This window comes from Dunckerocampus dactyliophorus, chromosome 14 (genome assembly GCF_027744805.1).
Source record: "Dunckerocampus dactyliophorus isolate RoL2022-P2 chromosome 14, RoL_Ddac_1.1, whole genome shotgun sequence".
Taxonomy (NCBI): Eukaryota; Metazoa; Chordata; class Actinopteri; order Syngnathiformes; family Syngnathidae; genus Dunckerocampus; species Dunckerocampus dactyliophorus.
This window is the reverse complement of record NC_072832.1, coordinates 26,685,944-26,711,453: the sequence shown is the minus strand read 5'-3', so window position 1 is coordinate 26,711,453 and position 25,510 is coordinate 26,685,944. Positions and strand designations below refer to the sequence as shown.

Sequence of the window (25,510 nt, the reverse complement as noted above, 5' to 3'; positions counted from 1 at the left end):
TAAAAGGATGAAAAATCTCAGATGCGGGGTGGGGGAGGGGCAAACAAAGCCGCTTTTGAACTTCACTTTGCGTGTACTGCATCAGACTTGTCACAAAAACAAAACATAATAACTTAAAATCATATAAAATGGGGTGAAAATGCACAATATGTGGTAATAAAAATGGATTTTATGCAATTTAAAAAAGTATCCAATATTATTTTTTGAGGGGGGATGGGAAATTTGGACCTCTAAGCTGCTTTTAACACATTTTAGACACAACACCAGCTCACGAACATTAAAAATAATAATAATATGAAAAAAAGATGGGGTAAAAAGGACACACACACACGATACAAGGCCAGAGTGCATTTGGATGAATTAGGCTTGTGAGTGTGTGACACACACTCACACACACACACGCACGCACGTGCATACACACACAGTACCATGTATGGATGACAGCACTGCACAGTGTTGGATCATGCAGACAGCCCCCCACCCTTCAAAAAAGGCTAAAAATGGGGGGCCTATGCTGCTATTAAATACACTTAAAAAATGTAGGAAATATCTGCTTTGGTGATGTTGATGTCCAAGTGAGGGGGGAGGGAATTAAAATAAAGCACATAAAATGTAGTGAAATAATAAATATGAATTGGATAAAAGACGACAGGACGCACAAATTGGCACAAACGCACTTTGAACAAAAGAATGGTGCTAAATTCGACAAAGAGTGAGACGTCACAATAAATAGAGCATCTGCGGAGCACACACACACACACACACACACACACACACACACACACACACACACACACGTGCACTTGCCTCGTGCACCGCTGGAAGAACACACTAGAAATGGGACAAAAACACACACATAAAAGACCCCCCCCCCCACTGTTTTTTGTCTTTTTTCCACCCACAAAAGCCAAACCATGCTTCTATATAATATATATATATAAAAAAAGCTTTCCTCTCTTGATGATGACGATAATAGCTGCACTTGGTAAGTCACACGGGGTATCATATACACGGATATCTACTCTATGTACACGTCTGCTTGTGCCCGCCAACATGGCCGCCGATGCTGTTGGTGGAATCTTGACACACAGAAAAAAAATCATTATAACAATAAAGATGTGCAGGGATGCTCTCCCTGGAAGTCCCACCCCCTCGCGGCACATCTTGTTATCATAGAGAGAGCCTGTGCACGTGTGCGCGTCGGGTTGGGGTGACAAGTCAGTGAGGTGGTGTCTGTGGACGGGACGGTCCGACGCGTCACTTAGTTGTTCTCAAAGAGGGACAGAAGGTCGTCGTTGCTGTTGGCCGGAAGATCGGGAGGATCCAAGTAGGAGAGGAGCTCGTCCGGGTTGGCGAGCTCTGGAAGAAGCTGTGGGTGGGGGGAGGAGAGGTGATTATTGTGAGACGATAGCATTTATGGCGGTTTATTAGTTCATTGAAACATAGGATTTTGGTAGCTCCAGCATAGAAAACCTGTTTACCACCTTCTCAATGCGCTTTTTAACACGATTAAAGCCCTCCGGACATGAAGTAACACCCCTATAGTCACCTTTACACTCCTATTACCCAATGAGGTAAACATAATAAGAGAAAATAAGACACATATGACATAATATAGACTCAGACGTTTGCAATGGGAGAGTCACATTATCACCGGGCACTTCCTGCGGTGTAACATTAGTGACACCTAGTGACCAGTGTAGAATACCACATATCATCTTTGAATGCGCCTTCTGATGCCTTACGTTTGTATCGTGCTTCATTTAGCTTAAACATGCTTCATTGAAGCAAATAATGTCAAATCTGCTTAAATATGCATATTTGTTGACTTAATTTCAACCATGATTTATTCATATATTTTTTAGAGGTGCACGATATCTTTTTTTTTTTTTTTCCCCAAACCGATACTGATAACTTTCTGCTTCTCAAGACCAATATGATACCAGTCATTTTCAGTGGATAGTAAATGTATACTGGTATCCAAGATGTACGCTGACTACTCTAAAGTACATGCTCTGTAAATGGCAGTGGCGTCTGCGCTGTTATGATGCTGCAACACAAATAAAGCCAAACAAAAGAAACACAAGCGCAGCCGCGTGGCGCCAAAGCACGCAGACTTACATCCAGCGAAGGTTCGGGCATGTCCTGGCCATCTGACGAGGGGTTAAAGGTCAGATCACCGTGCGGGTGAACGTTCTGCCCGGGCGGCTGAGGCTGCGACGGGCGAGGTGGCTGCGATGGCTGGCTGCCGCCGCCACCACCGCCGCCGCCGCCGCCGCCGCCGTGGTGGTGCAAAGGCGGCCCCGTTGGGCCACCGCCGCCACCGCCGTGATGCAAGGAGGGCCCCGATTGGCCGCCGGGATGAGGAGAAGCATGCAAGCTGGGCTGCATGGAGTTATGATCAGGATGGGACATCTGCAGGTTGCAACAGATGGAGAGAGGAAGAGGAGGAGGAGGAGGAGGAGAGAGGTTTAAGAAAGAGAGGGAAAGTGAAATGAGTCCCAGCGTGAATGGAAGCTGTGACGTAACATCATGTGAGCACGCATGCTTGCTTTTGGCCCACAAACCAAACTCACATCTCAGCCCACCTTTTTCATGATAACGTTTCACTGAAGGTGCACTCATACTTACCGCCTCGTTCATGCCGTGACTGAGGGGCTTGTCCTGCGACAGAAGACCACCGGGACCACCGTCTGGCGGGTGCGAGAGCTGCGGCCCGTGCATGAACTCACTCATAGGCGGACCCCCTCCTCCTCCACCTCCTCCTCCTCCTCCTCCCCCAGAGGGGTTCCCATGAGGGAAGTCAAAGTTCCCCTGGCTGTGGTACGTGTTGCCTTTCAGGACCAAAACAAGCAACTTTAAGTGAATAATGGACACGCTAATAGATTACAAAAATAGATGGAAAAAAGCAGCTATCGCTGCCTCATTTGGGTGCTAAATGAATGCAGACTCATCCATCTGCAAAAAGTGCTGCAAGGTGATACTGTGCGAGTAGCGTCTTGTAAGTAATGAAGCGTCTCGACAGTCTAAACTTTAACGGCGACTTTAATACACGCCAGCAGCAGTGCTCGGTTCCAACACGGTTAACCTGCACACGTTTCTCCGTCACTCTTCACACCCACACACACCACACCTCGCTTCTCGTACGCCTCAGTTTATGTATCACTCTGTTTTCATAGAAAATTGTTGCTAAACTGTTGCAAAACATGTGCTCGAACATTATTAGAGCCCTCTAGACATTATATAACACCCCTATAGTCACCCTTTACACTCCTATTATCCAATATAGTAGACATAATAAGGGACAATACAGTAGGACATATAAGGCATAGAAAACCTGTTTACCACCTTCTAAATCCGCTTTTTATCATTATTAGAGCCCTCTAGACATGAAATAACATCCCTATACAGTAGTACCTCGCATAACATAAACCTCCTTTTACATAAACTCCACTGAACGTAAAGAATTGATGTAAAGTTTTTGCTTCGTATTACAGAAGAAATTCCATATAACATAAAGCATCAAGTCAGTGCAAGTTCTTTTTTTTTTTCCAATCAACTTTATTAATGCCTCAAGTCGATGCAAGTTCAGACTAACACTTGGTGACACCTTCTGACGCTTCACGCTCTCATCTCATTGGCTGAGTTATACAGAGTGTACGTGAGTTTGTGTGAGAGACAGGCTTCTCCCTTCAACCTCCTTCCTCTTCGTAGTCCCCCTGAAACTAACTTAAACAATTAAGTTAAGTTACAAATTAAAATTTTGCACACAGCATTATCGTGTAGTGCGTGTGCGTTTGTCTGTGAGACCAGCTGACTCTTAGACTCTTTGAGTCGCGTTTCGACTCAGGCTAGTCCTCCTCCTCCTTCCTGCCTCCACTTGCGCTCCTGATCAAGACATCTCGTGAACGGTAGGATTGTTTTTGTTTTTCAGTTTTATTCATTTACAGTAATCTTATTTATTACCTTATTTTATATTGGAATGTTACTCTACTATGTTTATGCTAATGTTTTCTTATATTTTCCCACCATATTTGGTGGACTTTGAATATTTTGAAGTGCCAAAGGGGTGAGTTTGGGAAGATCTTGGAACGAATTAGGCTATTTACATGTATTTTACACTTCGTATAACATAAAAACCACATAACATAAAGGTTCTCGGAACGGATTATTTACGTTGTAGGGGCGTCTACTGCACTCCTATTACCTAATATAGTAGACATAGGAGAAAATGGGCCATATAAGACAAAGAATACCTGTTTAACACCATCGAAATCCACTTTTTTATCATTATTAGAGCTGTTTAGACATGTAATAACACCCCTATAGTCACCTTTACACTCCTATTACCCAATATAGTAGACATCACAAGAGTAAAGCGGACATATAAGACATAATGTAGACTTGCATGTTGGCATTTGGGAGAGTTCCTTGTTCTTTTTTTTTTACTTCCTGTCCCGTACAGTACTTCCTGCGGTGGCTATTGTCTCATCAGTGTATCATTACTGACACCTAGTGACCAGTGTAGAACACTACATATCATCATCTTTGAATGTGTCTTCTGATTGCCTTATATTTGTATTTCACTTCATTTAGCCATTTTTATTGGTGAAAATGCTTAATTTTAGGCCAAAAATATGTAAAATTTGCTTAACCGATTATTGTTATACTATTTATACATCTTTTAAGTTTTTTTGTGCGAGAAGCAAAAAAAACTGATGATGCAACTGCACACTAAAAGATGTCACTTTTACAGCAGTTTTAAGCCATGAAAACGGCCACAAGGTGGCAGAAGTGCATTTGATAAGAGGTCGGCATGGATCATTAACATACTTTTTCTTTATATGATCTTTGGCAATTTTCTCTTCTTCGCATTATAACTTTATTCCCATAATATTATAACTTTTCCACCCCCCAACTTAATTTTCCAAAAATTACAACTTTTTGTTTTGTTTGGTTGATATTACAACTTCTAAAAAATAACATCTTTTTGCTTTACGGTTTCAACACTCTGCGACTAAAATGAAATTGTTTATTATTTTTTAAATTATTATTTATTATTATTTATTATTTATTTATGTATTATTTAATTATTATTTATTAAATTATTTCCCCATTTATGCTGTTTTTTTACATCTATTTTATTTTTCTTCTTGTAATTTGGAATTTATTCCCACAACATTTGGACTTCATGCTACTAAAATGACATCATTTTTTCTCATAATATTACAACATTATTGCCATAAAATGTTCTTGTAAGCTTAAAACCTTTTCCTTGTTAAATGATATTTTTAGGATGTGCTGCAAATGGCCCCCGGCTGCACTTTGTACACCCCTGGCCTACAGAGTGTGTGGTGCTACATCAGATTGCCAGTCGGACCAAGCGGTGTTCCTATGCATTTTTTTGAGTCAGAAATGTCTGAATCCCCAGTGTTCCTGAATGCAGCATACTGTAAACATAAACAGTCTCGCTGGTGTTTGGTTACCTGCTACTGGGTAATCTCCCCCATTTCCACTGCCGTGTTGACCGGGGTGTGGGGGGTAAGGGCTGGGACCGGGTCCCGGTCCGTGGCCGGGTCCTGGTCCGGGTCCAGGCCCCAGCTGGGCGATCATCTCCATCACGTTGGGCATGGTCATCTGACTGGGGCTCATGGTTTTAAAGCGCTTGGCGAGCGGCCCGTCTGGGTCTTCTTTGATGTGCAGCTCGGACTTGACGGGCACGGGCCGCCAGCTGCATGTCGGGTCGATGGTGACCTCCTCAAACTCCGAGCTGTTGGACATCCAATCAGTTAAAGCCTGTCCTTCAAGCGACGTGTGCACGTAAACTCACTTTTGGATGGCGTTGAGGATCCCCCACATGTACTGGTCCACTTCTAGACCTTCTAATAATGCGGTTTTACTGTGAAAGGAGGCAAACGTGCTGTTAGAGGCTCTTTTTCTCGTGAATACAGCTGCAAAAGGCAAAAAGATGTGCACCTACTTGCATACAGGACATCTCCAGGTGCCTCTCTCACAGTTGAGCTGCAGGTAGGACTCCAGATCGAAGCACTGCGGGAGTCAACACAACAAATCAGACGAGTTCCTTAAAAAGAACCTTCTCAGGCACAAACCTGCACGTGTTTGCAGTCGTGCCCCCGCGCTGGCAGCTGGATGCGTCTGAAGGTGATGGGACACTTGAGCGACACTTTAATGGCCGTCTGCTCCACGCCGTCCTCCCCGTTGAGAGAGGTGCTGCCCGCCGAGGCCGCCACGCTGCTGAAGTTCCTCTTAACTGCCGAGAAACGCTACAGTGATTGCCTGCGCGGCTCCAAACACGTCGAAAAGAGCAGCAGGTGGCGAGGTAATTGAGATATTAACAAACGGCGACGCACTTTTGGTGATGCAGTGTTCCGCGGGAAGGAGCCTCTTCTTTAGGAGCCCCTGGAGGACGGAGCGCACAGATGGCCTGTGGACCAGCTGCAGCACAAACAGATGCGACTGCAAAGCAAAAAAAAAAACACGAGGACACATGCGGCCGAGTCCAAAAAAAAGCCCTTTCGACTTGGACGTCACACCAGCTTGAGGCTTTTTCTACTCACGCAGCAACAGGCGGTGACGGTGATCTGGATGGTGTTCCTGCCCGGCTGGCACACGTGCTTCAGGTGCAAGGGCTTGTGGGAGGTTTTGTTGTCCCCCCTCTCGATGGTGAGGGGCGTGGCGTTGACGCTGACCTGGACGGACGCCGGCCAGTTGGTGTTCATCTGCCTGTCTTCGTGGTGGTAGCACTTGAACTGCAGCTCCAGGTCTGACCTGCGGGGGCGACAGAGGGCCACAACTGGTCTGTTACCGCCTCCATCAAGTTTTCATTCTGTGACATTTTGAGGAACCGGTGGGACGGCGTTACCTCCACATGAGGGTCTGGTGGACGGAGGGTCGGAGGTGGAAGACGTGGTTGCTGACGGCCAGGTTGTGCTCCAAGCGGAACGGCTCCAACACCACGCCGTCTCTGACCGGGAACGTCAGCCGCAGCTCCTCGTTGGGGATAGCTGGAAGACAGGAGCAAAAAATATACGTATTAAAACAAGAAAAAGGTAGTGAGCCACTGTCTCAGTGCAAGGAAAAGCATGTATCTCCACATTTTGTACATTTTTGGGGGTTTTTTTGTCAGAAAAATATTTGGAATATTTGATCAAATTTGAGGATTTGCAGAGTTCAGAATTTTGCTTTAAATTTTATTTGAGGATTTATCATATTTCATTCTGTTATTTTCATTATCATTTCTTTTTCTGTGCAGCAATTGATGAAAAAAAAAGATCTTACTATTTTCTTACTGCCTAAAGAAAACATGTAGCGCCTAATTTTGGGAGTATTTTTCTTTTCAGAAAGAAATCCACAAAATATATCTTATAATATAATGCCCCCCCGACCCCAATGAAGATGAAGCGGTATAGAAAATGGATGGATGGATAATATATGATATTTCATTTGATGACATAACCCTTTCATTTATTATGTGCAATCAAAACCATGTGTTGTTTTTTTACAGGGAAAAAAATAATTGATTTTCTTGAGTATTAGTTTTAGTCTTTTTGCCTTTATCTGGAGAAAAAAAAAAATTCACCACAATTTTTCAAATGTATTTGATGTCTGCAGTGTTGGCACAACGTAAGTATGATTTTATTTCATGGGATTGTATAACTGGATCATATTTTGTTATACAAACATCTAAATGTTGTGTTTTTAATTTTATTCAAAAATTAGCAGTATTGTGATATTTCATTTGATGACATAACCGTAGAATTTTACATTTTACTTTTTTTAAGTTACATTTTTTTTATCTGTTGAATGACAAGCATGTGTTTTTGTTTTTTATAGGTAAAAAATGAAGTGTTTTTTTTTTTTTATAATAGTTTGAGTGTTTTTGCCTTTACCTGGGAAAAAAAAACAAAATTTTTCAAATTTATTTTGATGTCTGCAGTGTTAAAAAAACATTTATTTAATGTCTTTATTTACCTGTATATATATATATATATATATACAGTATACATATATACACTGTATACATACTGTACTGTACTGTATGTATATATATATATATATATATATATATATATATATATATATATACTAAGTCCCCAACCAACGAACACAATTGGTTCCAGACGGCCGTTCTTATGTCAAATTGTTCTTAAGTCGGGGAAAAGGTAATATTACCAATGATATAGGTACTACATGTACGTGTATACATATACAGTATATGTGTATGTATGTAAATATGAGTTTGGATGCAGTAGTAATGTTAAACCAGGATAATTAATGAAAAAAACAATAATAAAAGTGATATAATAATACGTAATGATAAATGTTATTTACCTTTTGAAGAGGAGTGGTCGAGCATACGTCGTTGTGGTGGAGGAGGAGGATATATTGAAAAAAAGGACAAATGGTGGTGGTGGTTAGACTCTTCTAAAAGAGGTAGTGTTCTGTGGGTGGTGTAGAATTAAGCAGGCCTATTAACTCTTCATCAACTTTAATCACACGCTCTGTCCGGGTTGTATCATAAAGCTAACACTTAGCTTTCTATTTACCGGTAGCTTTCTCTGCCCAGCGTCTGTTGGTTCCATTAGCATTGTCACAGTGCCCTCTACTGGTCAAGCATGTACAGTAGCAGTATAAACTGATTCCTAAGCACTACAAGGCAAAATAAAATAAAATATAAACCAGTCGGCTTGTGTTCGTATCAGCGAGTGTTCGCTAGTCGGGTGTTCATAAGTTGGGGACCTAGTGTGTATGTATATATACAGTATATATATATATATATATATATATATATATATATATATATATATATACTGTATGTATATATACAGTATATATATATATATATATATATATATATATATATATATATATATATATATATATATACACAGTATATACTGCATATATAAATATATATATACATACAGTATATATATACAGTATATATTTATATAGCATATTTTGTTATACATACATCCAAATGATGTGTTTTCTTTTAATTGCAAAATTTTCAAAAACACATTTTTAAAATGAAACTTTTTGCTATTTGTTTAAAGAATTTGTTTTACTATTTTGTTTCTCTTTCTCAAAACCCCCCACAATTTTTTTAAAATGTATTTTGATGCCTGCAGTGTTGAAAAAGTGCTATTATATTTTATGTGATTACATAATGTTTAATACATAATGTGATATTTTTATCATATTATTATAAAGAGTTTTTTACCACAACATTTGCAGGATTATTACATTTATTTGATAATATAACCTGATATTTCTTGTTGTTTGTTATCACACAATTTATTCATCCATCTTCTATGCCGCTTGTCCCCACTAAGGTCACGGGGGTATGCTGGAGCCTGTCCCAGCTGATTTTGGGCAGGATGCAGGGTAAACCCCGGACTGGTCGCCAGTCAATCGCAGACAGAAATGTAATAAAATAAAAATCATTTGTGCCTGATCACCGATGTGCGACATGTTTACTTTTTTAATCAAATCTATTCCGTGACTTTCAGGGGTCCCAAACACAAACCGCCAAAACTCACTTTCAACTTTGAAAAAATTCACCCCTGCCAGCAGTTTCACAAAATTTGGTGGTGACGTCAACCACGACAGGATGCAAAAAAAACCCAAAAAACTCTCAAGAACCCATGTTCTAAAATAAACAGGAAGTCGGGCATTTTGGTTTCCTTTGGCAATTTGGGGCGAAAACCAGGGGTTGTATTTCAACAAAGTAGTCCTGGGCGCTTTGACCAAATGAGCCCAAATGAAAAACACGCATCGTAGACAGACGGGCGATGTTGCATTGAGAAGGATTTTAGGGTGTTCCCTAAGATGTGGGCGGGGCACAGCAACAAACTTTGATGATCAATCAGACAATTTTCCCCTAAACTGTAAACGTTAACAACTCCGTTCCACAAGGTCAGATCTTCATCCTAATCGTACTTACAGGGAGGGGGTGGAAGTGCTGTCATATTTGGTTTCATGTCAGGCGGGAACGGGGGTTTCACATCCTGGTTTGGCGACAGGTACGGAGGAATATTACTTCCGGGCGTCATTGGGGGCGTGGGGTTTCCAGGTACTGGGGAGTGGGGGTAGTTACCGGGCCTGGGGGGCTGTAAAAGGCAGGCAATTAGGAAACAATTAGGAAAAAAACTGCTGTAATGCCACTCATTAACACTAGGGGTGTCACAAGATCTGGCATGATTAAAACGTGACAAGATTTCTCGTGGGCAGTAGGCCGGGAACGATGATAAATCACATGATAAAGTAAAATAAACTTGACAATTTTGCCGGGCTCAATATATTGCCATGTGCATGCGTGTCTGTTTTCCTTGGCTCCCGCCTCCAAACAGGCAGGAAGAGAGTTCACTCTGTGCATTGGTGTGAGCACCTTGGTGTGTTCCATAGAACAACGGCATGAACGGAGTGAGACCCTTTGCCAGTCATACAGTCTCTTTGTCTCGATGGGTGGAGGCGGTTAAAATCTCATCTGGTCAACCCAATCTCATGCATTGTCTCGTCTCGTGACACCCCTAATAAACACTCAAACAGGAAGTGAGACCATACCCCATTCCCTTGGCCGTATGAGTACCCTCCACCAGAGAAGTTGGTGCTCTGCCCGTTGAAAGGCTCTTGCTGCAAAACAAATAAACATGGACTTTGACATCATCTGTTGCTGACGTATGGCATGGAGGAAGCTGAAGCAGACCTTGTAGTACTGGCCCATGGGCATGCCAGGTGGGTACTGCCCTTGCCCCTGCTGCCCTGGCATCCTCTGTCCTGGGTAGTTGGGTGAAGGCAGCGGCCTGGAGGCGTTGGGGTTAGCGTACTGTCCCTGCTGGGGTGGGAACTGACTGTTAGGCCCGTATTGACCTCCATAGCCGGCCTACAGGACAGGAGAGACACTTAAGTTAAGCGACAAGATGTACAGGCTAGATGCGCATGTGTGAAAGGCTCCACTCACCTCCCCAGGATACGCCCTCTTCATGCCCTGCATGGGCATGCCTTGCCGGGGTCCTCCAGGATACCCTTGCTGGGGCATCCGCTGGCCGTGACCCCCGAATGGTCCCATGCCGGGAGTTCGGGCCTGGTTCATGCCCATGGGAGGTCCGCTCATGTTGGGGTTGTTCATACCTGAAGCCATACTGGCTGGATTCATACCTCCAGGCGGGCCTCGTGGTCCCGGCTGGTTCAGGAACTGACTGTTGTAGGCCTGAGCCGGGCCCATTTGGAAGGAGGAACACATCTGGAGAAGAGAAGAGACGGATTGAGCTCAGGTCTCCAGCAGGTGGATGGAGGAACAGTATATCACCAAGGTGAGTAGTCAGTGTGCAGCTTGTATAACTGCATCCGTTATGTAGACACACACACACCATTTTTCTCTACGTAAATATCTGCTGGCAGTGAGGAGCTGTGGTTTCCACCATGCAGTACGGCTCATTTTGTTTTGGATTATTTTTAAAATAGCGCCTTCCCATTCCCGCCTTTCCACGAGTTCTGGTGGGTCCGTTTGAAATGGAAACGCGACCAGCTACATACTGGACCATCTCTGCGGATGTTCTTGGATCAGTACCTGTCCATACTGGTTCATGTCCTTATTCTGCGTCTCCTGTAGCGCCGCCACCGTGGCCGTCGCCGTGGCGGTGGCTGTAGCAGCAGCGGCGGCGACGGCGGCTGCAGCGGCGGCGGCGGCGGGCTGCGTGAAGTCGCCCGTCGGACGGGAATGGGAGGTCATGCCCATGCCTCCAGGCGGCGGATTGGGTCCTCCAGAGTAACTGCAGAGAATAGAAAGCGGTGTTAATGAGGTCCACTGACCTAATAACAACGTGATAACGCCCTGTTGTTTTTGTACATGATATTTACTTGTGGCGCCCCCTAATGGTTTGTGCTCAAAATGCAACCATGTGTACCGGACACCACCTGGTGTCGCTGTGCCAAAGTGCATCAGTGAATCTTCCTCACTCCCTGATGCCTGACGCCGGACAAGGAGGCGACAGATCGGGCTTTGGGCTCGTTGGCTGGCACTGCTCGACACTCATTGAGCGGGGGTCTGTGGACGCGGGTTCGAGCCCAGGCAGGACGGTGCATGTCACACGTACATGTCACACAAATGTCCTCAAAGCTTGATGAGGGCCGCCCTTGGCCAAATTGGGAGCCCCCCCATATGTTTTTGGGGTAATACAAATACAAGAGAAAAAATGAATCAATAAATTATTTTTTGTGAAAAATAAATCAACAGAATTTTTAAAAAGTAGTGAGCGAAAGGACAAGATGGCGGGTACAAGCGGCCGAAATGAGTTTTCTCCGTAGGCTGGCCAGGCTCTCCCTTACAGGGAAGGTGAGAAGCACTGTCATCCAGGAGATTGTCATCCCTGGGGAGGTGTTCAGGGCACGTCGGACTGCTAGGAGGCCTTGGGGAAGACCCAGGACACGTTGGAGAGACTATGTCTCTCAACTGGCCTGGGAATGCCTCCGGATCTGCTGGGAGGAGCTGGACGAAGTGGCCGGGGAAAGGGAAGTCTGGGCTTCCCTGCTTAGGCTGCTGCCCCGACCTCCCGACCTGGGACATGCGGTAAAAGATGGACGGATGGATTAAAAAAAATAAAAATAAAAACTGCACCTATTGAACATGTGCCACCATTTACACGATTTCTCATCTCAATTTTTCACCCTCTCCTGCCTTGGGCTGACTTGGTATGTGAATCCTTTGCACATTTGGCCGAGAATGCGTCTCCTTGTGCACAATGCCCACTCCGTGCACAGCGCATGTTCCGCGTTGTGCCAATTTTGGACCAAATTTCCTGCTGATTCAGCTAATCGCCCAAACGTAACATTGAGTCGTGTGAGAAATTTCAAGCCAATCCGCTTAATAACAGAACAATCACAGCACAGGCAACACAGCATGCATTTTTGACACATTTCCAGCCTTTTGTGTGCAGCAGCTGAGGAAAAGTGATATTTTTTCCTTACCTGCCACTGTACCCTCCTGGGCCTCCAGGGTATCCGGGCCTGCTGTACATCCCCTGCTGAATGTACGGCTGGTTGGAGCCGCCTTTGCTGGGGAACTGCTGCTGCTGAGAGCTGAACTGCGGAGAGTTGAGGCCCGTCGCGCTGGCCGACATTCCCGACGCCATGGGGTTCCCCCCGGGGTTCATGGGGTTGTTGCTGTTGGCCATTGGGTTCCCCAAAACCTGCAGGAATCGTGCAGGAAATAATAGGTGGTGTTTTTTTTTCTCAATAAGAGCAGATGCTCGATGAAAGGAGGTTGTGCTGGGACCTACCTGGCTCTGTGACGTGTTGGTGACGCCCCACACTGTTGTAACCACAGACAAGGACCCTGGGGGCTGGTTAGTGTTTTGTTGCCAGGGGACGGAGTCGTAGGGAAAGGAGCCATCGCTGGAAGATAGATGATAGCACAAACATCAGCGTCATGTGACTTTGCAATTTCAACACACGCCCAGCAAAAAGTGTTGGGCAATAATCCGTCCAATTCCTTTCAAAACAACACCTCCGTGCCAAGAATATGTGCTGACGAGCTTCCTATGAGATGATAAAACCCCCCCAAAAACCTCTCAGGAATGAAGGTGAGGCATTCCCATCCAAAGCAAGGCAGCGCTCGCTTCCATACAATAAACATCCAGATGGGACGAGGCGAGCGGCCGAGCCGGAGGGCAGCAGGAAGCTGCTATTTCTGGATGGGAGTTTGTTTTCTCTCCGAGGTTGCTTCGCAGAACCAACGACATGTTCCATATTTCCTCACAGATCCTCGGCAGACCTCAAAGAGGACTCTGGACTAACTCCAGGCCATCTTTCTTCCACTTTTGGATGTTTTTTTAAAGCCTGCTCTTTGATAGAGAGTGTCATGAGCACACCATGTTCTCCAAAAACATGACTTAACATGATCTCTATATACACTGAAGCTAACCTAAGCTTCCAATGTCAAATACAATACAACGTTGGAGTTTATTCAAATTCACACTGAAGCAATGCAATAAAATAATAATAGAGAAAAAGAGAAGCAGTGAAAGATAAGATATGAAAACATCTCTGGAAATTGCAAATTTCCTTATTTTGATTTATTATTATTATTATTATTAATCTGTGCTTAGCCATAATATTAAAGATCTAGATGCCCAATTTCAGATTTCTGCTTTATTCTTCTTTTTGAAATTGCTTAGTACCTTTATGCATGTTGATTTGAGATGAAAGCGTTGGCAAGCATTTATGAACTAAAATTTTGTTTTCCCCGCCGTGAGCCTGAAAATGGGGGTGCGGTTTATACACGGTATATATATATATATATATATATATATTTTTTTTTTTTTGTCATTGGTTTGGGTTTTGGATAAAATCAAACAAAAACATTTTGACATATAGTGGTACCTCGCTTTTTGTTATGAACTCAATCCATAGTAAAAGGTTTTTAGAAACCCGAACGCCCGACCCCAACAACGTATTTTATGTTTTTTTTTGAGCGAGAGGCAAACGCAACTCTCCACTAATTTCACTTCAGAGCAATTTAGGCAGATTTAGAACACAATATTCTGTGTGCCTTGAAAGATCAGTCATCAGTCAAAATGGCCGCTACTGAAGGGGTTGAATGAGTTAACTTGAGTTAACTAAAATGAAGACAAACTAAAACCAAAATGTACAAAAACTGAGGCAATTTTCCCCACATGAAATAATGTAAATCCAGTTCTTCACAAAATATGAACTAAAACTATATTTGTAGCGACTATATTGTTTTACATGTAGTGAAAGACTTCTAAATGCCGAATGAAACGGACAAATGAATATTTAACATCGCTTTTACTTTTACTGAAGGCTTGTTGGTGAAAACGGCGAGGAGTGGAGCGGGAGGAGGTGGGGGGCGGGAGGCCATCTCCGTACTTTGTGATGAGGTATTTCTTGATTTCAAGACTGTTTCTCACCTTCTTTATCAAGTTGCTGGCGCCCGCAGCTGCCTTGCGCCCCATGGTGGGTTATTTAGCAGTGGCATTCAGTCAACAAATACACAGTGAGTGAGTCGGCAACACGTAGGGTGTTCTGTTTGGGCCCTCAATTGCACGGAATGATACAGTGCAGGGTTTTGGCAAAAAATGTCCTTGAAAAATGAGGTTTGATTGGTCCATTTTTTTTAAATGAAATATTTTTCATTGGTTTAGTTTTGAAATTAAAACTTTTTTTCTTAAATCACAAAATCTGGACAGTTTTTTTCATTGGACAGCAATATCATGAACACAAAAAAGCAAAAGCAAAATCATGCTAAAATGCCAACAGAAGACACTTCGTTAGGTACACCAATTTAGGTTCTTCTAAGGGTTCTGCCTTTCCAAAGATCATTCTACTCGCTTTGAACAAATGTTTACTACTGTGGTTGGAGAAGTGTACTGCAACATACCCAGAGCTGTTTTTCACATTTTGCTTGAAGTGAACTAGAAACAGCTCCCAGTATGACGCAATGCAGCTGCATCCTCCAACCACAGTAACAAAGCAGCGTTTAAATCCAGCTCTTCTGCAGGTGCACCCGGCTGAATGGACACTGACCTGTGCGTGAGGCCGGCCTTCATGCTGTTCATGCTGGGCTGCATGGCCACTTTGCCCTGCGATTCGCTCTGCCGGTTCTTCTGGTGACGCAGCAGGAGCAGCCGACCCAGCTCCTCGCACCACGACGACAGCAGGGCTGCGAGGACGACACACAGAAGCACACGACGTAGGTGTTAAGGCCAGCACAATACACCGCAACAACACTCAAGTTGAAGTCTATCGCCTTCCTACATGATGCTTTCTTTAGTAGGCCTCTGGGGGGCGACCTGACTCAATATATTCAAGATTCAAGATTCAAGATTCAAGAGTTTTATAGTCATGTGCATGGTAAAACAGCAGTTATACCATGCAATGAAAATCTTATTCTGTTCATACTCCCAAGAAAGAAAGGAAACACGAGAAAGAATAAGAACATAGAAACATAAACACATAAACATATATACCAATAAATTAAGCAACAACAACAGAAGAGACATTAATACAAGCAAATAATACAAATAAATAAATAAATAAATAAATAAATAAAGTGCTATGAGTGTGTGCGTGTGTTGCGTGCGGCGTGTGCGAGTGCTTCGTTGAGAAGCCTGATGGCCTGTGGGTAAAAGCTGTTTGCCAGCCTTGTGGTCCTGGACTTCAAACTCCTGTAGCGTCTGCCTGACGGTAGGAGTGTGAATAATGAGTGTTGTGGATGTGTGCTGTCCTTGATGAGGTTGTGTGTTCTTCGTAGGACTCTAGTTTTATAAATGTCTTGCAGTGAGGGGAGGGCTGCCCCAACAATGTTCTGTGAGGTCTTGATCACCCGCTGGAGTGCCTTCCTATCACGTGTTGTACAGTTACCGTACCAAACAGTGATGGAGGCGGTAAGGACACTTTCCATAGTGCATCTGTAGAAGCAACTCAGGATTGTGGTGGACATGCCAAATTTCCTCAGTCTTCTCAGGAAGTACAGTCTCCTTTGGGACTTCTTCAGAATTTGTTGGGTGTTGTGAGACCAGGTGAGGTCCTCGCTGATGTGTGTGCCAAGGAACTTGAAGGTTTTCACCCTCTCCACCTCAGTCTCATCAATAAACAGGGGTCTATGCGGCTCCTTTTCCCTTGTTCTTGGGTCAATGATCATCTCTTTAGTCTTATCTGTATTGAGAAGGAGATTGTTATCACGACACCAAGCTATGAGGTCCGCCACCTCTCTTCTGTATGATGTTTCAACACCACCAGTGATCAGTCCGATGACTGTAGTGTCATCCGCAAATTTAATGATGCTGGTGTTGTTCTGGGAGGCCACGCAATCGTAGGTGAAGAGCGTGTAGAGGAGTGGACTCAGCACACACCCCTGTGGGGTCCCAGTGCTCACAATTCTTGAGCTGGATGTGCAGTTGTGGACTCTGACTGACTGGGGTCTGCCTGTGAGAAAGTTAAACACCCAGTTACAGAGGGAGGGAGACAGGCCAAGTGTGAGGAGCTTATTTGTGAGTTTGTGGGGGCAGACTGTATTAAAAGCAGAGCTATAGTCTATAAATAGCATTCTGACGTATGTGTCCTGGCCCTGTAGGTGAGAAAGGGCTGTGTGGATGGCAGTGTTGACTGCATCATCCGTGGACCGGTTCTGGCGATATGCAAACTGTAGAGGGTCCACAGTTGCCGCCGGGATGCTCTTTTTGATGTGGGTCATGACTATTCTTTCAAATATATATACTGGACACGACTGGGCAAAGTTCCCGAATTACTTCTTTTAACAGCTACAAAGACCTTATATGAATAAAATGTCACTTAAGAGCGCAGAAGAAAAAAAACGTTCAGTGTCATATTTAAGTTTATTTGTTTTATAGCAAGCAGGCTACTTCCTGGTTCATGCAGGATGAAGAACAGGTAAAACTGTGGAAATCCTTTTGTATTTGGGGGGAAGTAATTACCATTTTATGCGATCAAACGTCATTAAGATAGCACATACCACTTTTGCATGTACAATAGTATCTAGTTTGTTTACCGAGGGAGGCCAAACGTGCCAAAAATAACTTGAAAAAACATAGGCTAAAAAATACACAAAATAGTAATACATGAAATAAAAACTAAAGCAATTACAAAAATAAACATGTAATAAATTTGTGACATAATTTATAGATTTAGATACTCTACAATGTATAAATTCTTTTTAAAATATGTTACAAATAATAAAATAAGAACACTAATAAAAAAAACCTAAAATATATGCATAAAATAACCAAAATATTAGTCAATGATATGATCATACTGTATGTCAAAAGCAAAAGCTAAATAATTAAAATAAAATAATATATAATATATATAATTAAAATATTAAAAATAGATTATAAAATATAATAAAAAAATAATTAAAATATACCAAATACATTAAATAAAAAATAAAATTGCAAAAATAAATTATAATATGTAATTGATTTGTAATATAATAATATTGAATTTATATATAATATATACATAATTCAATAATAAAATACTAATAAAATAACTTGAACACAAATACAAAATATACACATAAAATAATAAACAAAAATCCTAGTCAATGATACCACACTGTATGTCACAAGTAACAACTAAATGAAATAATATATTTAAAAAATGCATTTATGTTTAAAAAATTAGACATAATATAAAAAGCCATGTAAAATATTATAATCCATCCATCCTCTATACCGCTTCTTCCTCATTAGGGTCGCGGGGGCATGCTGGAGCCTATCCCAGCTGACTTCGGGCAACAGGCGGGGTACACCCTGGACTGGTGGCCAGCCAATGGCAGGGCACATATAGACAAACAACCATTCACACTCACATTCATACCTATGGACAATTTAGAAAACCCACGCGCACACGGCGAGAACATGCAAACTCCACACAGAAATGCCCAGCGGAGAATCGAACACGAGTCTTCCCGATCTCCAAGCTGTTACTTTGTTGGCCAACATGCTAACCACGAGACCACCGTGCGGACCTAATACAGAACAACAATAAACAATAAACAATAAAGAACAATAAAGTTCTTTTTTTTTTTTTAAATAACAACTGTCAGAAATAATCAAATAAAAATACTGTACTAATAAGATAATAAAACAAACAGAAAGACCTCTAACTTACTTAACTGCTAACTTATTCCTTTGAGTAGACAACAAGGCTCATTGTCTTCTTGCAGTCAACTACTAATTCTTTCTTTATATGTGAAATAATTCCATCCTGTCATTTTTGCATGCACAAATTTGTGGAGTCCAACTTCAGCTTGTATGTTTAAAAAAAACAACAACACAAAAAAAAACAACAACAAAAAAAGCAAATGTGCAACCCAAGCAAGCGCCACGAAAACAAAGACAGAAAACGACGGAAAGAAAGCGAGCGGGTGGGTGGAGAGCGCCAAGCCTCCTCGTTTAGGAGGAATTATTCCCACCCTGCCATTACTGAGAGCTTATCTCCCCACTAAATCACCACCTCCACACTCAGGCGCTGACTCTTCAAGCTGCTAACCCGCCATTACACCCAAAACGTCAGCTGCTGCCGCTCTGATGGAGGGCGAGGCTGAGGAGTAAAGGAGAGCGGCTTTGACTCATCGTATCGGCGAGTGGCCGCGCACTCTAGCACGAGCTGCCGAGGGCCGGGAGTCATTCATAATGGAGTGAAAGGGGTCCGCTTGAGGGCAGCATGCATATTTAGTGGAGGTTAGCACAGTGCGCGGCCTTGTCTTCACCTCCGAGTCCTTGCTGTAACAGCGCTTTGCAGCTACTGCAGTGACTGACGTGTGCGCTCGCTTGATAGTATGAACGACGACTAAAAAAAAAGCACGCCGATGACAGGTCTAGGAGGCCGCAGGAAGGCAGGACATCAACTGAAAGAAGTAGAGGAAGCATAAATGCCAACTGAGGTCATGAAGCCCCGTTTTGGACCAAGAAGAAACTACAAGTAAAAGCTCTTTCTGTAAAAAATTTGACAAAAAGTTGAAGCTGCTACTTGGTAAATGTAAGAAAACAACTTAAAGAGCATGTACCCCCATATGCACTGGTGGCGCCCCCTGTGGGCTGCGCTGAAAATGCATTGGAAGACATGCTAGCATACGTGTCATATGTACAGTATATTCTCAAGTTTTAGCATCATTAGACAAATTGGCAATGACTTGCAAAGTGTGTAAGATATTTTCCTTTCAAATTTGACACACGTATACTTATCTGTCCCCTAAAGGTGTACACTAATCCCTCGTTTACTAACCCGCCGGTTAATTGGTTCCAGACCGATCAAGTAGGATTCCTTAATTATAAATGGAATATTTTGGTAGTTAGAGCATAGAAAATCTGTTTAACGCCTTCTAAATGTGCTTTTTAACATTATTAGAGCCCTCTCGACATGAAATAACACCTCTATAGTCATCTTTACACTCCTATTTCCCAATATAGTAGACATCATAAAACAAAGTAAGACATATAAGATATAGGAAACCAGTTTAACACCTTCTAAATGTGCTTTTTAACATTAGAGCCCTCTAGACATGAAATAACACCCCTATAGTCACCTTTACACTCCTATTTCCCAATATGGTAGACATAACAAAACAAAGTAAGACATATAAGATATAGGAAATCTGTTTACCACCTTCTAAATGTGCTTTTTAACATTTGAGCCCTCTAGACATGAAATAACACCCCTATAGTTACCTTTACACCACTATTTTCCCAATATGCCCACTGAAAACACTTAATTTAGGCAAAAATAATACATAAAATGTGCTTAAATTGCATATTTTTTGGGCTATTAACGGGCCGTATTCAACCGCAAGATTAATGAATGAATATATTTTGGAAAACAAGTGATCGAGTGAAGCGGCGAAATTCGAAGTGCGCAAAATTTACGGCTGGTGTGTTGGTTGGCCGAGAGCGTCGAGCTGTGTGAAAAATTTCAAGTCAATCTGTCTTATGTGGAGTGTTTGTCTGAAGATTAACAGCACAGGCGACACAGCGGGGGCGCACGTTTGGGCAAATTTTCCCTCTTTTGTGCGCAGCGGTTCAGGAGTAGAAGAGTTGGCACACCCCGTGTAAAAGAGCAGAGAGGACGATTGCAGATATCAACTTTCTGACAACGATTTACGATCTTGTACAAGAGCAAACGCCGGCTGGCCCCGTGAGTACATAGTGCAAGACGAGAGATGTGGGAATACGAGAGTGTTGAATGTCAGGATGTTTTCCCTTCCATCTTCAGCCTGCTCTCGCCCACCATCGCTGCCAACGTTGAGGATCGAGTGGCAACTCAGCTGAAAAGTGTGACTGGATAACGTGTCGACAGGCCTCGTGCGCCGGACGGGAAACGTGGAGACATGTTGCTCTCCGATATGTCCGGGTTCTTCCTTGCCTCCGTCACCAAAGTGCTTGCTCATTCTGTCCGGTTTTAGCTGTGAATTGTTGCAACAAACGATCCAAACAACGTATTTTTAGCCATAAAAACGGCCACACAGCGGCAGAGGTGCATTTGATAAGCGCTCGGCATGAATCACGTTAACGGACAAATCACACATGATAGGAAGGAGGGAGTGAGAGAGCGTGGAGGAGTGGAGCGTGCAGAAGGTTACGCATCGTAGGGAATATGTGCATGCGTGTGCACTCATAGTTCAGTTCCAAATGTGAAAATTGTAAATAGAAAAGAGGTCATGACTCAACTCTCTACTAATGCATTTGTGAAATGTGAAAATTGTAAATAGTTCATGGTGTTAAAAAAATTGGTAAATAAACGGTTATTCTGATGTAAAGCAACCCTTTTTTGAGTTGTTCATGTTGTGCTATCGTTGTTTAGATACTTGAGTTGTCACAAAAGCAAAAAAAAATTGTGTCAAAGGGAAAGTTTTGCTTGAAATGTATCTTTTCACAACAAGCTGCTGTTCCTCCTTAACTGATATTTTCCTGAAACGTACCTACTGTATGTTCTACTGCTGATTACTGAAGAACGCAAAAAGGTAGAAACAAACTTTTTTTGCTGATGAAAAATGGGGGTCTAATCTTTCTTTTGGTAGGTTCCATAGAACATAATATTCTGTGTGCCTTGAAAGGTCAAAACAGTCTAAAATGGCCGCTACTGAACGGCTGCCGGGATTGAACAAGTTCATGAAAGTGTAAATGTGGCGTTCCTAGAAGGCTCCGATCCACCGTGCCATTGACGTCACGCAGGAAATGCCTTTGCACAAACAAAACAGGAAGCACTTAGCGCAAAGTTAGCACAGTGCAGTGATGCATTTTGAGCCATTACTGACATAAGACCAAAAGGCGGATTCTCTTCTCTAAATCCAGGTTGCTTGTTATTACTCACGATTCTTCACCACAATAAACTCACAGTGCTAACAATGCTGATGGGGGGCCTTTAAGCAAGATTTGATACTCAAGACTCCTTCTGATGCATCCAAAATCTGACCTACTGCACTGGACACCTCTCAGGAATGCAAATGAAGTTTTAGTTGAAGCTGAAGCCTGCGGGACACAAAAGAAATTATGGAAATAATATAAAGAGTAAGAAATTTGAAAGCTAGAATTTAAAAAGAGTAGATGACCGACTCAGTATTTCATACATTACAAGCTTTATTTCAGGGTAATTCTTTAATTTTAATGTATTTGTTTCATTTTTGTGCTTGGGTCATATAAGAAAAATGTCTTTGTCTTTAAATATTGTATTTTATCTACAATATGTCGTGGAGTCTTAACATTTCTTAGTTATTTTCTTGATTGCTTTGTGAGCTTAAAATTCAATTTAAGTAATTTGTATCATTCAGTACTAGGGAATACCATTTTTAAATATTTCATGTCATTTTAAAACAATTAAATGATTATTTAACAGAATTATATCAGTTTTTAAGTATTTTGGCTCACGTAATAAAAATTAAAAAAAACTTTAAATCACCTTTGCAAAAAGTACAATGTTTTTAAAAAAATATATTTTAGTGTATTTCTTTACATTTAATTTCTTTATTTTATGTTTGCATTTTTGGGGTCACACAGGAAAACATTTTTGGTCTTAAAATTGTTTTCTTATCTTATGTACAGTGTGTAGGGGGAGTTTTAATATTTATTTTTTATTTTCTTGATTGTCTTGTTTGCTTAATATTCAATTCAAGTCATTTGTATCACCTGGCAAAAGGGAATACCATTTTTAAATATTCAATTTAATGTTCGTGTATTTTTTCAAAATGTAAAAAAAATATACATTTTTCATTTTTTGAGCTCACAAAAGAGCCCACAACAACATCCAAACAACGGCAGGCCTCACTTGCCTTTTTCACACCGCTCTATATGACTTTTTCATTGTTGATCTTTTATTGATTCTATTCTGGTTTTGTCGACATAAAATGCAAGCTGAATTGTCAGAAATACCTCCACAAAGACAGCTGGGATAGGCTCCAGCACCCTAGTGAGGACAGGCCGTATACAAACTGGATGGCCATTATTATTTCATTTTTTATTTATTTTGCTTTATTACCTCCGCCAAGGAGGTTATGTTTTTGCCGGTGTTTATCTGTTTGTTTGTGTTCCAAATAACTTCAAAAGTTCTGAAAGGATTTGGATGAAATTTTCAGGAATTGTGGGAAATGGGATATGGAAGAACTGATTACATTTTGGGGGTGATCCGGATCAGGATCCAGGATCCAGGAATTTTTTTAAAGGATTCTTTAACATTGCGAGATAGGACCGTTTTCGGCATTTGTGCACAGAACTCCAAAAAAAATTGTCAGGGCACTTGGGGGGAAAAAAAATACAGGACAAGTTTCCAACAGGTCCTACAAAATATCAAAGACTGATCCAGATGATGGAATCATTCCGGATACTGTGATCACGAATATGATAAAATAGGGGACCAATGGAATCTGGATCTGTGGTATCTTCAAAAGCTATGGAGGTAGATCCACAAGATAATGAAAATGCCATTTTTGTGAATAACTACTGAATATTGATATCATGATGAATCCAACTGCTAATGCTATGTTTTATGGTCAAGGAATGTAAATATGTAGATCAAATACATGTAGGACTAATATTTGTGCTGTAATTCACAATATGGGGGGGGAATTATGGCGCTTGGTGGAGGTCTGTGCTCTTCGAGTGCTATTCGAGTTTTAATTTTCGGTTTTGTCGGCTTAATATTGAATTTAATTTTCATGTATTTTTTGGTGTTTTTTAAGTGTTTTATTTTTTCATGTTTGATTTATTTTGCTTCATTCTAATGTTCTGTTTTGTCAACTTAATATTCAAGCTTCACTTTCAGGAGGATCTCCACATTCGCTGCTGTTTTTTGGGGTTTTTTTTTTTTACAAATAAATTTGGGATCACAGCGCCACCTGTTGCCAGCCTGCACATTTAATGGACAGCCTGGCGTGATTGGAAGGTTTTCCTGCTGTGAAATGTCAAAGAAAAGGGGGTCCAGATTTGCTGCAGTAGCAGAGAAACGTGAGCATGAGCGTGAAAGAAAGCGCCCGTCTCAGTACATTAACTCCACCCGCTGATGGTACGCGCGTACGGCGCCCGCTCTTATCGGCAGCGGTGCAGCGGCGTCTGCGCTCGCACCTTGACTCCATTTCTAACGGCGCGCTGGTGATGAGCTGTGATAGCAAACATGTAAAAGTGCATGCAGCTCTGTTGTATTTGAGCTGATAAACACAGACAAAAGAGGCAAAGACTACATGACAATTTGCAGCCACAGACACAGCAGCCCTGGGAGACAATGTGTGGGATGATTAAAGGAAACATCTGCAACACACTGGCAGGTAAATCTATGCCGCGTGGGCGCCAAATATTATACTAACCAGAAAAATGGAGGGATAATAAAAAAAATCCTGCAAATGGAGGAGGAGGAAGGCGGGAGTGAGGGGGGGAAATAGTCATGCTGATTGCGGGAATGGAATGAAAGCCATTTAAGCAGTGATACCCCCCTCTCATCTTGCCCTCCCCCCCCCTTGGAGAAGAGCATATCAAATGTGCTTTAGTCTCAACCGCTTGAAGGCAGAACAACTTGAACCGGGCCTGGAATCAAACCGCTAACACCTTTTCCTCAGCTGGAAATGTGCTTTTTACTGCAAAGTTCACCTGCGCTCAGAGAACACACTCAATCTCATCCGTGACCTCTGGCAGGACACCAGACACACAGAGAGGAGGTGGGTGGTGGTGGTGGTGGGGGGGATGGATGCTAGACAGAACAGGTGGCGATGGAAGGGAGTGGGCGCATCCCCTCCCCTTCCAGGGTATGTATTTATGTATGTACATGTCACAAGCCAAGAGATGCTGCAGCCAGGAAGAGAGGGGAGCTCTACCTGAGTCAGTCTGACATCTCCTGCAGGTGCTGGTTTCTGTGGGGTTCAAATTGCACATTTTTAAAAGGGGTGGGGGGGCAGAGTGAGAAGAAATCAGCATGAACACCAACAATAACGCAAAATGACAACCGGAGGCAGCCCAACGGTCGGCGCTCGGGTGGAAAAATGCTGGATCTCGGTGGTTCTCATTCACCCAACCAGCGACTACAGGAATTGGGTACGGACCGAAAAAAGCAGACATCCTAGTTTCCTAATCTTACTGGAAAAAATGTCTCTCAGGTGATTACAAACTCGGAAATGCCAGAAAACCCACAGAAATTCATGCTGTCACACAGAGCAGAAACGCTAAAAAAAAAAAAAAAAAAAAAAAAAAAAGTCAGTAAACAACAATAAAGCTGCAAGCTGCGTGTTTCCACAATCAGGGTTCATACAAGTCAATAGCTGTGCAGGAGGCAGGACTCACAATGACTAGGAGGCACTGTCATTAATTAGGAAATGGACAGAAGGATCTCTTCATGGTGTCATCTTCATCATACACACCAATTATTACACAAGTCCGTCCAGCAGATTTTGATTTGCTTAGCTGGACGTCAAAGCAGCCTGAAACCCTTCGCAATTTATCATCGCCCATCTGTCTGCTATCTGTGATTT

At 42.3% G+C, this 25,510-nt stretch overlaps 1 protein-coding gene across 5 annotated transcripts in view; it reads right to left on the bottom strand.

Moving 5' to 3' along the window:
• The window catches only part of zmiz1a (zinc finger, MIZ-type containing 1a), a 168,262-nt gene continuing 142,752 nt past the window's right edge, over positions 1 to 25,510 (bottom strand). For 2 of the 5 annotated variants that reach the window (XM_054799642.1, XM_054799643.1), the window contains 19 exons: positions 24,860 to 24,895; positions 15,568 to 15,703; positions 13,302 to 13,416; positions 12,991 to 13,211; positions 11,594 to 11,795; positions 10,985 to 11,266; positions 10,730 to 10,906; positions 10,588 to 10,656; positions 9,968 to 10,133; positions 6,884 to 7,025; positions 6,579 to 6,789; positions 6,372 to 6,477; positions 6,111 to 6,271; positions 5,981 to 6,048; positions 5,831 to 5,899; positions 5,487 to 5,770; positions 2,632 to 2,834; positions 2,122 to 2,415; positions 1 to 1,369 (listed from right to left, as the gene is read on the bottom strand). In XM_054799642.1, coding sequence (XP_054655617.1) covers positions 1,262 to 1,369; positions 2,122 to 2,415; positions 2,632 to 2,834; positions 5,487 to 5,770; positions 5,831 to 5,899; positions 5,981 to 6,048; positions 6,111 to 6,271; positions 6,372 to 6,477; positions 6,579 to 6,789; positions 6,884 to 7,025; positions 9,968 to 10,133; positions 10,588 to 10,656; positions 10,730 to 10,906; positions 10,985 to 11,266; positions 11,594 to 11,795; positions 12,991 to 13,211; positions 13,302 to 13,416; positions 15,568 to 15,703; positions 24,860 to 24,895 — 3,050 coding nt within the window. In that variant the 3' untranslated portion in view covers positions 1 to 1,261. The remainder of the gene's footprint in view (positions 1,370 to 2,121; positions 2,416 to 2,631; positions 2,835 to 5,486; positions 5,771 to 5,830; positions 5,900 to 5,980; positions 6,049 to 6,110; positions 6,272 to 6,371; positions 6,478 to 6,578; positions 6,790 to 6,883; positions 7,026 to 9,967; positions 10,134 to 10,587; positions 10,657 to 10,729; positions 10,907 to 10,984; positions 11,267 to 11,593; positions 11,796 to 12,990; positions 13,212 to 13,301; positions 13,417 to 15,567; positions 15,704 to 24,859; positions 24,896 to 25,510) is intronic. The other 3 variants (XM_054799644.1, XM_054799646.1, XM_054799645.1) reach the window with 2 other exon arrangements.